The sequence below is a fragment of the Stegostoma tigrinum genome, chromosome 34 (genome assembly GCF_030684315.1).
Source record: "Stegostoma tigrinum isolate sSteTig4 chromosome 34, sSteTig4.hap1, whole genome shotgun sequence".
Taxonomy (NCBI): Eukaryota; Metazoa; Chordata; class Chondrichthyes; order Orectolobiformes; family Stegostomatidae; genus Stegostoma; species Stegostoma tigrinum.
This window is the reverse complement of record NC_081387.1, coordinates 27411381-27424261: the sequence shown is the minus strand read 5'-3', so window position 1 is coordinate 27424261 and position 12881 is coordinate 27411381. Positions and strand designations below refer to the sequence as shown.

Sequence of the window (12881 nt, the reverse complement as noted above, 5' to 3'; positions counted from 1 at the left end):
GGGAACACCAGCCCCCTGCAAGTTCCCCTCTAAGCACCCCCCCCATCCTGACTTGGAAATATATCCCCGTTCCTGCAGTGTCACTGGGTCAGAATCCTGGAATTCCCTCCCCAGGGGACACAGCACACGGACTGCAGCTCCCCACGGCAGCCCTCACACCAATCCCCCGACAGCTTGCCCAGGGAGGCGGCGGGGAGGGGGGGGGGAAGTGGTAATAGAGGCTGGGCCCGTGGCTCTGGTGAATGTAGGTGAAGCTGTGAAGAATTCCAGGGAGGTAGATGGTGGGACGAATGTGTGGGATCTTTAGAAGGTGCCAGGATGGGGTTAGAATGTGGAAAACTGAGGATGTGGAGGAAGAAGGAATGGTTCTGAGGGGTACAGGGGGCGCTGTTTGTGGGGGCGGGGGGCGCAAACAGGAACAAGTGTCTGAGCCATGATCAGACTGAATGGGGAAGCAGGCTGATGGGGCTGAATGGCCTCCTCCTACTCTGGGTTGGATGACCTCGTGGAAGGTTGTGACCTGCCACCCCTGACCCTGAGCAGTAAACCACAGGAAATGGAGACAAACAAACTGGGTTTTGTCTGGGAACCTTTTATTGTATTTTATTGTTTTCCACAGATCAACAGCACATCCCACTGTCCACGAGGGGCCTGCACACATCAGAACACACTCTGTACTCTTGCAGTGCAAGGTTAGCCCATCCCTGTCAGCACCCATCAATGCATACTCACACTCACACACTCACTCACTCACTCACTCACACTCACACACACACACACCCTCACACCCATCCCTGCACACTCGCACACACACACTCACTCACACTCACACCCTCACACTCTCTCTCTCACACACACACACTCTCACACTCACTCACACACACACACATACACACACTCACACCCTCACGCTCATTCATTCTCTCACACACACACACACACACACACTCACTCACTCACACTCACACCCTCACACTCTCTCTCTCACACACACACACACACTCATTCACTCACACTCACACTCTCTCTCACACGCACACACACTCACTCACTCACACTCACACCCTCACACTCTCTCTCTCTCTCTCTCACACACACACACACACACACACACACACACAGACAGAAACACACAGGATTTAGCGTGCCTGCTGAATTTTTCTTTGCGAAGTTGAAAGTGGGGTGTTGAATGAAAAACACAGAATCTTTTCCAAGTGCTCAGGATGTCTCGGTGTATCTCTTCCCAGCCCAGTGCTCTTTGGTTAGCTGGGACACCGAGGGGGGTGGGCGTCGATAAGGGGAGAGGGAGAGAGAGAGAGAGAGGGCTGGGGGGAGGAGACAGACAGAGAGAGAGAGGGGAAGGGTGGAAGAGAGAGAGAGAAAAGGGCAGAGAGAGCGAGGGGGGGAGGGGGGGGTTGGGGGGGGTAGAGAGAGAGAGAGAGAGGGAGAGAGGACCACAGGCTGAAAGAGAAGAGAAACAGAACAGAAACAGACAAAGTGAAGGAGAGATAACACGGTGTGGGGCTGGATGGACTCAGCAGGACAAGCAGCACCTCAGGAGCAGGAAAGCTGCCGTTTCGGGTGGGTGAGGGAGAGAGCAGCAATTCATAGGGAAGAGCCGATGCCATAGATTGGGAATGTGTGAGCTCCCTGAGCTGTGTGTGACCGGGGTTGTAATTACAGGAATCGGGATACCCAGGCAGTGAGACCCACTAACACTGTGAGGAAGGAAAGCTGCAAGCCAGCAGAACTGTTACAAAGATCATAATCACAGCATCTTGTGACCATCTTGTATTTCACTCCAGCAAATGTCTCCGAGGTTTCCTTCCCACACTTCTCCTTATCCGTACATCCAGAGGAATAGACCGTTATTCCAACTGCAAAGATAGAGAGAGAGTGAGTGAGGGACGGAGGGAGGGAGAGAAAGGCAGGTGTGGAGAGAGAGAGACAGAGACAGAGAGAAGGAGATGGCTGGGGAGAGAGACACAGCAAGAAGGAGTGAGTGCGGGAGGGAGAGAGTGGGAGGGAGAAGGGGAGAGAGAGGAAGGGAGGGAGAGGGAGGCAGAGAAAGAGTGAGTGAGTGAGGGAGGGAGAGAGTGGGAGGGAGAATGGGAGAGAGAGGGAGGGGAAGAGAGAGGCAGAGAGAGAGTGAGTGAGGGAGGGAGGGTGTGAGAGAGAGGGAGGAGTGGAGAGAGAGAGAGACAGAGACAGAGACAGAGAGAAGGAGATGGCCGGGGAGAGAGACACAGCGAGAAGGAGTGAGTGCGGGAGGGAGAGAGTGGGATGGAGAAGGGGAGAGAGAGGAAGGGAGGGAGAGGGAGGCAGAGAAAGAGTGAGTGAGTGAGGGAGGGAGAGAGTGGGAGGGAGAACGGGAGAGAGAGGGAGGGGGAGAGAGAGGCAGAGAGAGAGTGAGTGAGGGAGGGAGGGTGTGAGAGAGAGGGAGGAGTGGAGAGAGAGAGACAGAGACAGAGAGAAGGAGATGGCCGGGGAGAGAGACACAGCGAGAAGGAATGAGTGCAGGAGGGAGAGAGTGGGAGGGAGAAGGGGAGAGAGAGGAAGGGAGGGAGAGGGAGGAGGGGAGAGAAATGGAAAGGGAGAGAGGGTGGGGGGTTGGGGAGAGACACAGGGGGTCAGAGAGAGAAAGAAAGAGAGAGTGGGTGAGAGAGTGGGAGGGAGAAGGGGAGAGAGAGGAAGGGAGGGAGAGGGAGGCAGAGAAAGAGTGAGTGAGTGAGGGAGTGAGAGGTAGGGAGAAGGGGAGAGTGGGTGGGGGGAGAGAATGAAGGAGACAGAAGAGTGTGGAGGGAGAGACAGGGAGAAAGAGAGAGAGATGGAGACAGGTGGAGAGAGAGAGAGGGTGGGATAGAGGGAGGGGGAGAGAATGAAGGAGACAGAAGAGTGTGGAGGGAGAGACAGGGAGAAAGAGAGAGATGGAGACAGGTGGAGAGAGAGAGAGGGTGGGAGAGAACATAAGAAGATAAGAACTAGGAAGAGCAGTAGGCCATTCGGCTGTTCGAGCCCGCTGTGCCATTCAATAAGATCATGGCTGATCTTTTTGTGGACTCAGATACACTTACCCACACTCTCACCGTATCCCTTAATCCCTTTATTGTTCAAAAAATATCGACCCCAGCTTTAAAAACGTTTACTGAAGTCGTGTCAATACTTCACTGGGCAAGGAATTCCATGGATTAATAACCCTCTGGGTGAAGAAGCTCCTTCTCAATTCAGTCCGAAATCTGCTCCCTCTAATCTTGAGGCTATGCCCTTTTGTCCCAGCGTCACCTGCCAGTGGGAACATCCTCTCTACTTCTATCCTATCTATCTCCTTCATAATTCTCCATGTTTCTATAAGCTCCCCCCTCAATCTTCTGAATTCCAATGAATGTAATCCCAATCTACTCAGTCTCCGCTCAACTCCAGAATCAACCTCGTGAACCTCCTCCGCACCCCCTCCAGTGCCAGTACATCCTTCCTCAAGTAAGAGAGAGGGAGGGGGAGAGAAAGTGAGTGGGGAGAGTGAGGGAGCGTGTGAGGAAAGGAGAGGGTGGTAGAGAGGTTGGGGAAGGGGGAGAGAGTGAAAGCCAGAGAAGAAGTGGGGTAGAGAGAGGTTGGGAGAGGGAGAAAGTGAGACAGAGAGGGTGAGAGTGGGAGAGGGAGCGAGGGAGAGGCAGAGAAAGTGAGGGGGGAGATTGAGGGAGCGTGTGAGGAAAGGAGAGGGTGGTAGAGAGGTTGGGGAAGGGGGAGAGAGTGAAAGTCAGAAAAGAAGTGGAGTAGAGGGAGGTTGGGAGAGGGAGAAAGTGAGAAAGAGGGAGTGAGAGAGGGAGTGAGGGAGAGGCAGAGAAAGGGAAGGAGTGGGTGTGAGGGAGAGACGGTGGGCAAGTGGGAGTGGGAACAGGAGAGATGGAGGGAGTGGGAGTGGAAACAGGAGAGATGGAGGGAGTAGGAGTGGGAACAGGAGAGATGGAGGGAGTGGGAGTGGAAACAGGAGAGATGGAGGGAGTGGGAGTGGGAACAGGAGAGAGGGGGGAGTGGGAGTGGGAATGGGAACAGGAGAGATGGGGGGGAAGTGGGAGTGGGAACAGGAGAGATGGAGGGAGTGGGAGTGGAAACAGGAGAGATGGAGGGAGTGGGAGTGGGAACAGGAGAGAGGGGGGAGTGGGAGTGGGAACAGGAGAGATGGGGGGGAAGTGGGAGTGGGAACAGGAGAGATGGAGGGAGTGGGAGTGGGAACAGGAGAGATGGAGGGAGTGGGGTGGAAACAGGAGAGATGGGGCAAGTGGGAGTGGGAACAGGAGAGATGGAGGGAGTGGGAGTGGGAACAGGAGAGATGGAGGGAGTGGGAGTGGAAACAGGAGAGATGGAGGGAGTGGGAGTGGGAACAGGAGAGATGGAGGGAGTGGGAGTGGAAACAGGAGAGATGGAGGGAGTGGGAGTGGGAACAGGAGAGATGGGGGCAAGTGGGAGTGGGAACAGGAGAGATGGGGGGGATGTGGGAGTGGGAACAGGAGAGATGGGGGGGATGTGGGAGTGGGAACAGGAGAGATGGAGGGAGTGGGAGTGGAAACAGGAGAGATGGAGGGAGTGGGAGTGGGAACAGGAGAGATGGTGGGAGTGGGAGTGGGAACTGGAGAGATGGAGGGAGTGGGAGTGGGAACAGGAGAGATGGAGGGAGTGGGAGTGGGAACTGGAGAGATGGAGGGAGTGGGAGTGGGAACAGGAGAGATGGGGGCAAGTGGGAGTGGGAACTGGAGAGATGGGGGAAGTGGGAGTGGGAACAGGAGAGATGGAGGGAGTGGGATTGGGAACAGGAGAGATGGAGGGAAGTGGGAGTGGGAACAGGAGAGATGGGGGGATGTGGGAGTGGGAACAGGAGAGATGGGGGGATGTGGGAGTGGGAACAGGAGAGATGGAGGGAGTGGGAGTGGAAACAGGAGAGATGGAGGGAGTGGGAGTGGGAACAGGAGAGATGGAGGGAAGTGGGAGTGGGAACAGGAGAGATGGAGGGATGTGGGAGTGGGAACAGGAGAGATGGGGGGATGTGGGAGTGGGAACAGGAGAGATGGAGGGAGTGGGAGTGGGAACTGGAGAGATGGAGGGAGTGGGAGTGGGAACAGGAGAGATGGAGGGAGTGGGAGTGGAAACAGGAGAGATGGGGGGGATGTGGGAGTGGGAACAGGAGAGATGGAGGGAGTGGGAGTGGAAACAGGAGAGATGGGGGGATGTGGGAGTGGGAACAGGAGAGATGGAGGGATGTGGGAGTGGGAAACAGAGTGGGAGGGAGTGGGTGTGAGGGAGGGAGGGGGGTAGTGGGAGTGGGAAACAGAGAGTGGGAGGGAGTGGGTGGGTGAGAGGGGGGGGGGAGTGTGAATTTAACAAACTTCAAAATCTCCCCTTTCCCCACCACATCCCAAAACCAGTCCAACCTGTATCTGCCTCCCTAACGTGTTCTTCCTCTCACCCATCCCTTCCTCCCACCCCAAGCCGCACCTCCATTTCCCACCAAGATAACAAGTGTGGAGCTGGATGAACACAGCAGGACAAGCAGCACCTCAGGAGCACAAAAGCTGACGTTTCGGGCCTAGACCCTTCATCAGAAAAGGGGGGATGGGGAGAGGGAACTGGAATAAATAGGGAGAGAGGGGGAGGCGGACCGAAGATGGAGAGAAAAGAAGATAGGTGGGGAGGAGAGTATAGATGGGGAGGTAGGGAGGGGATAGGTCAGTCCAGGGAAGACGGACAGATCAAGGAGGTGGGATGAGGTTAGTAGGTAGCTGGGGGTGCGGCTTGGGGTGGGAGGAAGGGATGGGTGAGAGGAAGAACAGGTTAGGGAGGCAGAGACAGGTTGGACTGGTTTTGGGATGCAGTGGGTGGGGGGGAAGAGCTGGGCTGGTTGTGTGGTGCAGTGGGGGGAGGGGATGAACTGGACTGGTTTTGGGATGCGGTGGGGGAAGGGGAGATTTTGAAACTGGTGAAGTCCACATTGATACCATTGGGCTGCAGGGTTCCCAAGCGGAATATGAGTTGCTGTTCCTGCAACCTTCGGGTGGCATCATTGTGGCACTGCAGGAGGCCCATGATGGACATGTCATCTAAAGAATGGGAGGGGGAGTGGAAATGGTTTGCGACTGGGAGGTGCAGTTGTTTATTGCGAATCGAGCGGAGGTTTTCTGCAAAGCGGTCTCCAAGCCTCCGCTTGGTTTCCCCAATGTAGAGGAAGCCACACCAGGTACAATGGATACAGTATACCACATTGGCAGATGTGCAGGTCAACCTCTGCTTAATATGGAATGTCATCTTGGGGCCTGGGATGGGGGTGAGGGAGGAGGTGTGGGGGCAAGTGTCGCACTTCCTGCGGTTGCAGGGGAAGGTGCCGGGTGTGGTGGGGTTGGAGGGCGGTGTGGAGCGAACAAGGGAGTCACGGAGAGAGTGGTCTCTCTGGAAAGCAGACAGGGGAGGGGATGGAAAAATGTCTTGGGTGGTGGGGTCGGATTGTAAATGGCGGAAGTGTTGGAGGATGATGCGTTGTATCCGGAGGTTGGTGGGGTGGTGTGTGAGAACGAGGGGGATCCTCTTTGGGCGGTTGTGGCGGGGGCGGGGTGTGAGGGATGTGTTGCGGGAAATACGGGAGACGCGGTCAAGGGCGTTCTCGACCACTGTGGGGGGAAAGTTGCGGTCCTTGAAGAACTTGGACATCTGGGATGTGCGGGAGTGGAATGCCTCATTGTGGGAGCAGATGCGACGGAGGCGGAGGAATTGGGAATAGGGGATGGAATTTTTGCGGGAGGGTGGGTGGGAGGAGGTGTATTCTAGGTAGCTGTGGGAGTCGGTGGGCTTGAAATGGACATCAGTTACAAGCTGGTTGCCTGAGATGGAGACTGAAAGGTCCAGGAAGGTGAGGGATGTGCTGGAGATGGCCCAGGTGAACTGAAGGTTGGGTGGAAGGTGTTGGTGAAGTGGATGAACTGTTCGAGCTCCTCTGGGGAGCAAGAGGTGGCGCCGATACAGTCATCAATGTACCGGAGGAAGAGGTGGGGTTTGGGGCCTGTGTAGGTGCAGAAGAGGGACTGTTCCACGTAACCTACAAAGAGGTAGGCATAGCTGGGGCCCATGCGGGTGCCCATGGCCACCCCCTTAGTCTGTAGGAAGTGGGAGGAGTCAAAAGAGAAGTTGTTGAGGTTGAGGACGAGTTCAGCTAGGCGGATGAGTGTGTCGGTGGAGGGGGACTGGTCGGGCCTGCGGGACAGGAAGAAGCGGAGGGCCTTGAGGCCATGCGGAATGCAGGTGTACAGGGACTGGACGTCCATGGTGAAAATGAGGCGTTGGGGGCCAGGGAATTGGAAGTTCTGGAGGAGGTGGAGGGCGTGGGTGGTGTCATGGAAGTAAGTCGGGAGTTCCTGGACCAAGGGGGAGAAAATGGAGTCCAGATAGGTGGAGATGAGTTCGGTGGGGCAGGAATTTCCCACCTACTATCTTCATCCCACCTCCTTGACCTGTCCGTCTTCCCTGGACTGACCTATCCCCTCCCTACCTCCCCACTTATACTCTCCTCTCCACCTATCTTCTTTACTCTCCATCTTCGGTCCGCCTCCCCCTCTCTCCCTATTTATTCCAGAACCCTCACCCCATCCCCCTCTCTGATGAAGGGTCTAGGCCCGAAACGTCAGCTTTTGTGCTCCTGAGATGCTGCTTGGCCTGCTGTGTTCATCCAGCCTCACATTTTATTATCTCGGATTCTCCAGCATCTGCAGTTCCCATTAGCACTGAACTGGTCTGTTTCCCCACCCCTTCTCCCCTCCCTACCTGTCCACCTGTCCCCTGCATCTCTCACCGCCACCCCTCGGCTGAGGTTACACATTCCGTGTCTCTGCACGGCAGAATTCCCAGCCTGTTTCTTTCACCCTACTGCACCTTTCCTGCTGAAAATCCCAGACAGTGGGCTGAGCTAAACCAGAAAATCCTTCTGGTCCCCGATTCTTCCCAACTGAGTTTCTGCAAACTGACGGAGCAGGGGCAGAGAGCGTGCCTGCTTTAAATTCTGGGCGCTCCAATATCTCCCTGGCACCTCGTGGACACTGCCAATTGCTGGGAGGGTTTGGAGATGGTGGGAGGTGGGCACTGCCCTGTGCTGACGGGTGTGTGAGTTAAATTTAAAAGGAGGGAAAGGGGAGGATAAACATGAGGTAAATAACTCGAAAGACTCACGCAGGGTGTTGTTTCTGGAGTAGCACAATTCGTTGTCTCCACAGCTCACTTTCGAGACACAGAGGGATGTGCTGATGCTACAGCGGAAACATGTCAGACCCTTTCCTGTTTGATTTGGAGACACACACAACAAGAAAAGTGACTCTCCAGCCGCAATCTGCCTCCTTCCTCACGTTAGATCTTGCTGTGCATAAAATGACATTGCCCCCCGCTCCCCCCCCCCCCACCTCCCCATCCCCCTACCCCCACCCCGGGACCAGGCAATGACCAGCTCCACAAACGCAGAATTTAACCATCGCCCAGTACAGCCCCCCCACCCTCACCCGCCCGCACCCCCCCAACACTCACCCTCCACCCTCACACTCCACACACCCTCCACACCGACCCCCACCCCCCACCCTCACCTCCACACAGCACACTCACCCTCCACCCCCCACCCTCACCTCCCACACTCCACTCACCTCCACACACCCTCCACACCGACCCCCACCCACCACCCTCACCTCCCACACTCCACTCACCTCCACACACCCTCCACACCGACCACCACCCACCACCCTCACCTCCCACACTCCACTCACCTCCACACACCCTCCACACCGACCCCCACCCACCACCCTCACCTCCCACACTCCACTCACCTCCACACACCCTCCACACCAACCCCCACCCACCATCCTCACCTCCCACACTCCACAGTCACCCTCCACCCCCCACCCTCACCTCCACACAGCACACTCACCCTCCAACCCCCCACCCTCACCTCCCACACTCCACACTCACCTCCACACACCCTCCACACCGACCCCCACCCCCCACCCTCACCTCCCACACTCTACAGTCACCCTCCACCCCAGCCCCCACCCTCACCTCCCACCCTCCACCCTCACACTCCAGACACCCTCCACCCGGACTCCCACACTCCACCCTCACACTCTACACACCCTCCACAACGACCCCCATCCCCCACCGTCACCTCCCCATAGCACACTCACCCTCCACACCGACCCCTATACCCAACCCACACCTCCCACACTTCACACACTCTCCATCCCGACCCCCACCCCCCACCCTCACCTCCCCACAGCACACTCACCCTCCACACCGACCCCCACCCCCCACCCTCACCTCCACACTGCACACTCACCCTCCACCCCAACACTCAGCCCCCACCCTCACCTCCCACACTCCACACTCACCTCCACACACCCTCCACACCGACCCCCACCCCCCACCCTCACCTCCACACTGCACACTCACACTCCACACTCACGCTCCACCCCAACACCCAGCCCCCACCCTCACCTCCCACACTCCACACTCACCTCCACACACCCTCCACCCCAACCCCCACCCCCCACCCTCACCTCCCACACTTCACACACCGTCCACCCGACCCCCATCCCCCACCCTCACCTCCCACACTCCACACTCACCCTCCACCCCAACCCCCACCACCAACTAAATCCCACCCACACCCCCCACTCCATCCCCACCACCAACCCACCCTCTACCACCCAACCTCACACCCCTACCCTCACCCTCCACACTCACCCTCCACCCACTCACTCCGCACTCACCCTCCACCCTCTCACTCCACACTCACCCTCCACCCTCTCACTCCGCACTCACCCTCCACCCTCTCACTCTGCACTCACCCTCCGCCCTGAAGCTCGACACCATCCAGGACAAAGCAGCCCCCGCTCGATTGGCACCACATCCACAAACATCCCACTCCCTCCCCGCCACCGACGCTCAGTCGCAGCAGTGTGTACCATCTACAAGATGCTCTGCAGGGATTCCCCAAAGACCCTCAGGCAGCACCTTCCAAACCCACGACCCACTTCCATCCAGAAGGACAAGGGGCAGCAGATACATGGGAACACCAGCCCCTGCAAGTTCCCCTCCGAGCCCCTCACCATCCTGACTTGGAAATATATCCCCGTTCCTTCAGTGTCGCTGGGTCAGAATCCTGGAATTCCATTCCAAATGGACATTGTGGGTCACCCCACAGCACATGAACAGCACGGGGGTCAAGGAGGCAGCTCACCCCCACCTTCTCAAGGGGGGGGGGGCAACGAGGGAAGGGGCAGTAAATGCTGGGCCCAGCCAGAGACTCTCAAGGGGGGCAACTAAATCCTCACGCAAACACACACACCCACTCACACACACCCACACACAAACACACACACACACGCACACACACACACACACACACACACATACAAACACACACTCACACATACACCCACACCAAAAACACACACATTCACCCATACACACCCGAACGCACACAAACCCCCCCCCCACACACACACACACACACACACACACACACGTATCCTCACACACAGACACACACTAACACACCACCCTCACACTCACACATAAACCCACCCCACACACACACACAGAATCTTTCACTCCCCCCCACAGACACCCACAAAGAATCTCTCACTCCCCCCACCCACGCAGAATCACCACCGCTCCCCCCCCACCCCCACACACACCTGCACATCATCCACCAAACACCCGCGGCCACTACCACACCCCCCCCCAACTCCGCCTGTGGTCTGGTCTGGTCTGGAGTCTCCTGTCCCTCCGCAGCTATTGCTGCCTTTAACCTGGGAGATCCATGGATCTCTCCCTGTTCATGTTTCACATCCCAGCTCTACCTCGGGAGGAACTGGGTGAACACAGCAGGCCAACGGTATCTTAGGGGCAGAGATCATGGGAACTGCAGATGCTGGAGAATCCAAGATAATAAATTGCGGGGCTGGATGAACACAGCAGGCCAAGCAACATCTGCGAAGCCTCTTCCAGGGATGCCTAACCTGAAGAAGTTACCCTCCTCCCTCCGGACCAACCAGTGTGGGACTCTCTCTCTCCCACCTATCTTCTCCTCTATCCATCTTTGATCCGCCTCCCCCCCTCCCTATTTATTCCAGTTCCCTCACCCCATCCCCCTTTTCTGATGAAGGGTCTAGGCCCGAACGTCAGCTTTTGTGCTCCTGAGATGCTGCTGGGCCTGCTGTGTTCATCCAGCTCCACACTTTGTTATCTTGGATTCTCCAGCATCTGCAGTTCCCATTATCTCTGCCTCGTGGGAACAGTTTTCCGCCTGAAGTTTATTTGTAAACGTCCTAGTTTATTTAACAACAATAACGCAGTGTGGGGCTGGATGAACGCAGCAGGCCGGGCAGCATCAGAGGGGCAAGAAAGCCAACGTTTCGGGCCTAGACCCTTCTTCAGAAACCTTCATTTCTGATGAAGGGTCTCGGCCTGAAACATCAGCTTTTGTGCTCCTGAGATGCTGCTTGGCCTGCTGTGTTCATCCAGCTCTGCACCTTGTTACCTCTGTAACATTTTATTGGTCAGGGTTGTGGTGTGAGAGGCATAAACAGAGAGAAATTTGTTGTCCTTACTAGCAGGCAATGAAGTTAATTTTAAATTAATTCTTATAATTGTGTGATGGTGGTAAACCGCAGGATGGAAGAGCAGACTTTCCAGTTGTTTATGAAATAAAATGAACAAAAACACACAGTACAGAGCAGAAAGAGAGAGGTGCTAACAATTTCTGGCAGAATTACTGAACTTTCAGTATTACTGTACTGTTTGTGCAACACTGCCAGGCTGTTAGACGTTAAAATCTTACGTTAGTTTAACTTCAGAAAAAGTTACGTGTTAAAATCTTAGAGCTAATGGGAACTGCAGATGCTGGAGAATCCAAGACAACAAAATGTGAGGCTGGATGAACACAGCAGGCCAAGCAGCATCTCAGGAGCACAAAAGCTGTCGTTTCAGGCCTAGACCCTTCATCAGAGTCAAAATCTTTCATTATTTTAACTTGAGAAAAAGTTACGTGTTAAAATCTTGCGTTATTTTAACTTGAGAAAAAGTTACGTGCTAAAATCTTACGTTATTTTAACTTCAGAAAAAGTTACGTGTTAAAATCTTACGTTATTTTAACTTCAGAAAAAGTTGGCCCCTAACTCCAGAGTTTGCAAACCCTGCCTCTGACCTAATTTACAAACATCTGGGAGATTTAAATACACACACAGATAACTAAATTCATCTAATCTCACCGCTGTCCCTTGGGATTTTTTTAAAGGTAAAGAAACAATCTTGCTTTTTGGTTTAACATAGAAGTGAGACAGAAACACGTAAAGGGACAGATTCAGAGCTTGGTGAAAGAGTGAGGTTTTTAATTATTGCGTTCTGTAGCTCACACGCATCTTCTCTCACCTGGATTTACCAAGAAAGCGAGACTTGCAGCTAAAAGCAGGAGCTTCATTTTTGACCTCGAGTCTTTTCCAAGATGCGCAAGTGGAGTTTTTCAGGCGAGGAGTCTGAGACACTTTGGTGCAGAGTACTCAATTGGGTGAGACGGTTCTCTCAGGATCTGTAGCTCACACAGACTGAAGAGCGTATTCTCAGAACAGCGTAGTGTCTGTGCGAACTTAGCTTTATATGCACAATGTACCGCCCGCCCCCAACCACTGCCAAAACCCCTTCCCCCCACTGCCACACAGATAAGGTTCCACAATTCAAGGCAGCTCTGAAATGCTGACACAGGCCCACCTATCACTGTGCATTTTTGTGTGTGTGAGTGTGTACGTGTGTGTGTGTGTGTACGTGTGTGGTCTGTGTGCGTGTATGTACGTGTGTGTGTGTACGTG

The 12881-nt window shown here is 55.2% G+C and overlaps 1 protein-coding gene across 1 annotated transcript; it reads right to left on the bottom strand.

Annotated features, from left to right (window-relative positions):
* Positions 1–576: 576 nt before the first annotated feature.
* Positions 577–12678, bottom strand: LOC132206198 (sperm acrosome membrane-associated protein 4-like). The gene is made up of 3 exons (XM_059639440.1): positions 12448–12678; positions 8203–8307; positions 577–1877 (listed from the first exon to the last, which is right to left on the bottom strand). Exons 1-3 carry the CDS (start codon positions 12494–12496, stop codon positions 1678–1680), a joined length of 354 nt encoding a protein of 117 aa, XP_059495423.1. The 5' UTR covers positions 12497–12678; the 3' UTR covers positions 577–1677.
* Between the last annotated feature and the right edge of the window lie 203 nt (positions 12679–12881).

Bases quoted from the DNA above. Each gene is read 5' to 3' on its own strand.
- LOC132206198 (XM_059639440.1), bottom strand. From the start codon at position 12,496: ATGAAGCTCCTGCTTTTAGCTGCAAGTCTCGCTTTCTTGGTAAATCCA. The intron at 8,308-12,447 runs GTGAGAGAAGAT...CAAATCAAACAG, and splicing joins CGCTTTCTTGGTAAATCCAG to GAAAGGGTCTGACATGTTTC. The intron at 1,878-8,202 runs GTGAGTCTTTCG...CTATCTTTGCAG, and splicing joins CTCCAGAAACAACACCCTGC to TTGGAATAACGGTCTATTCC.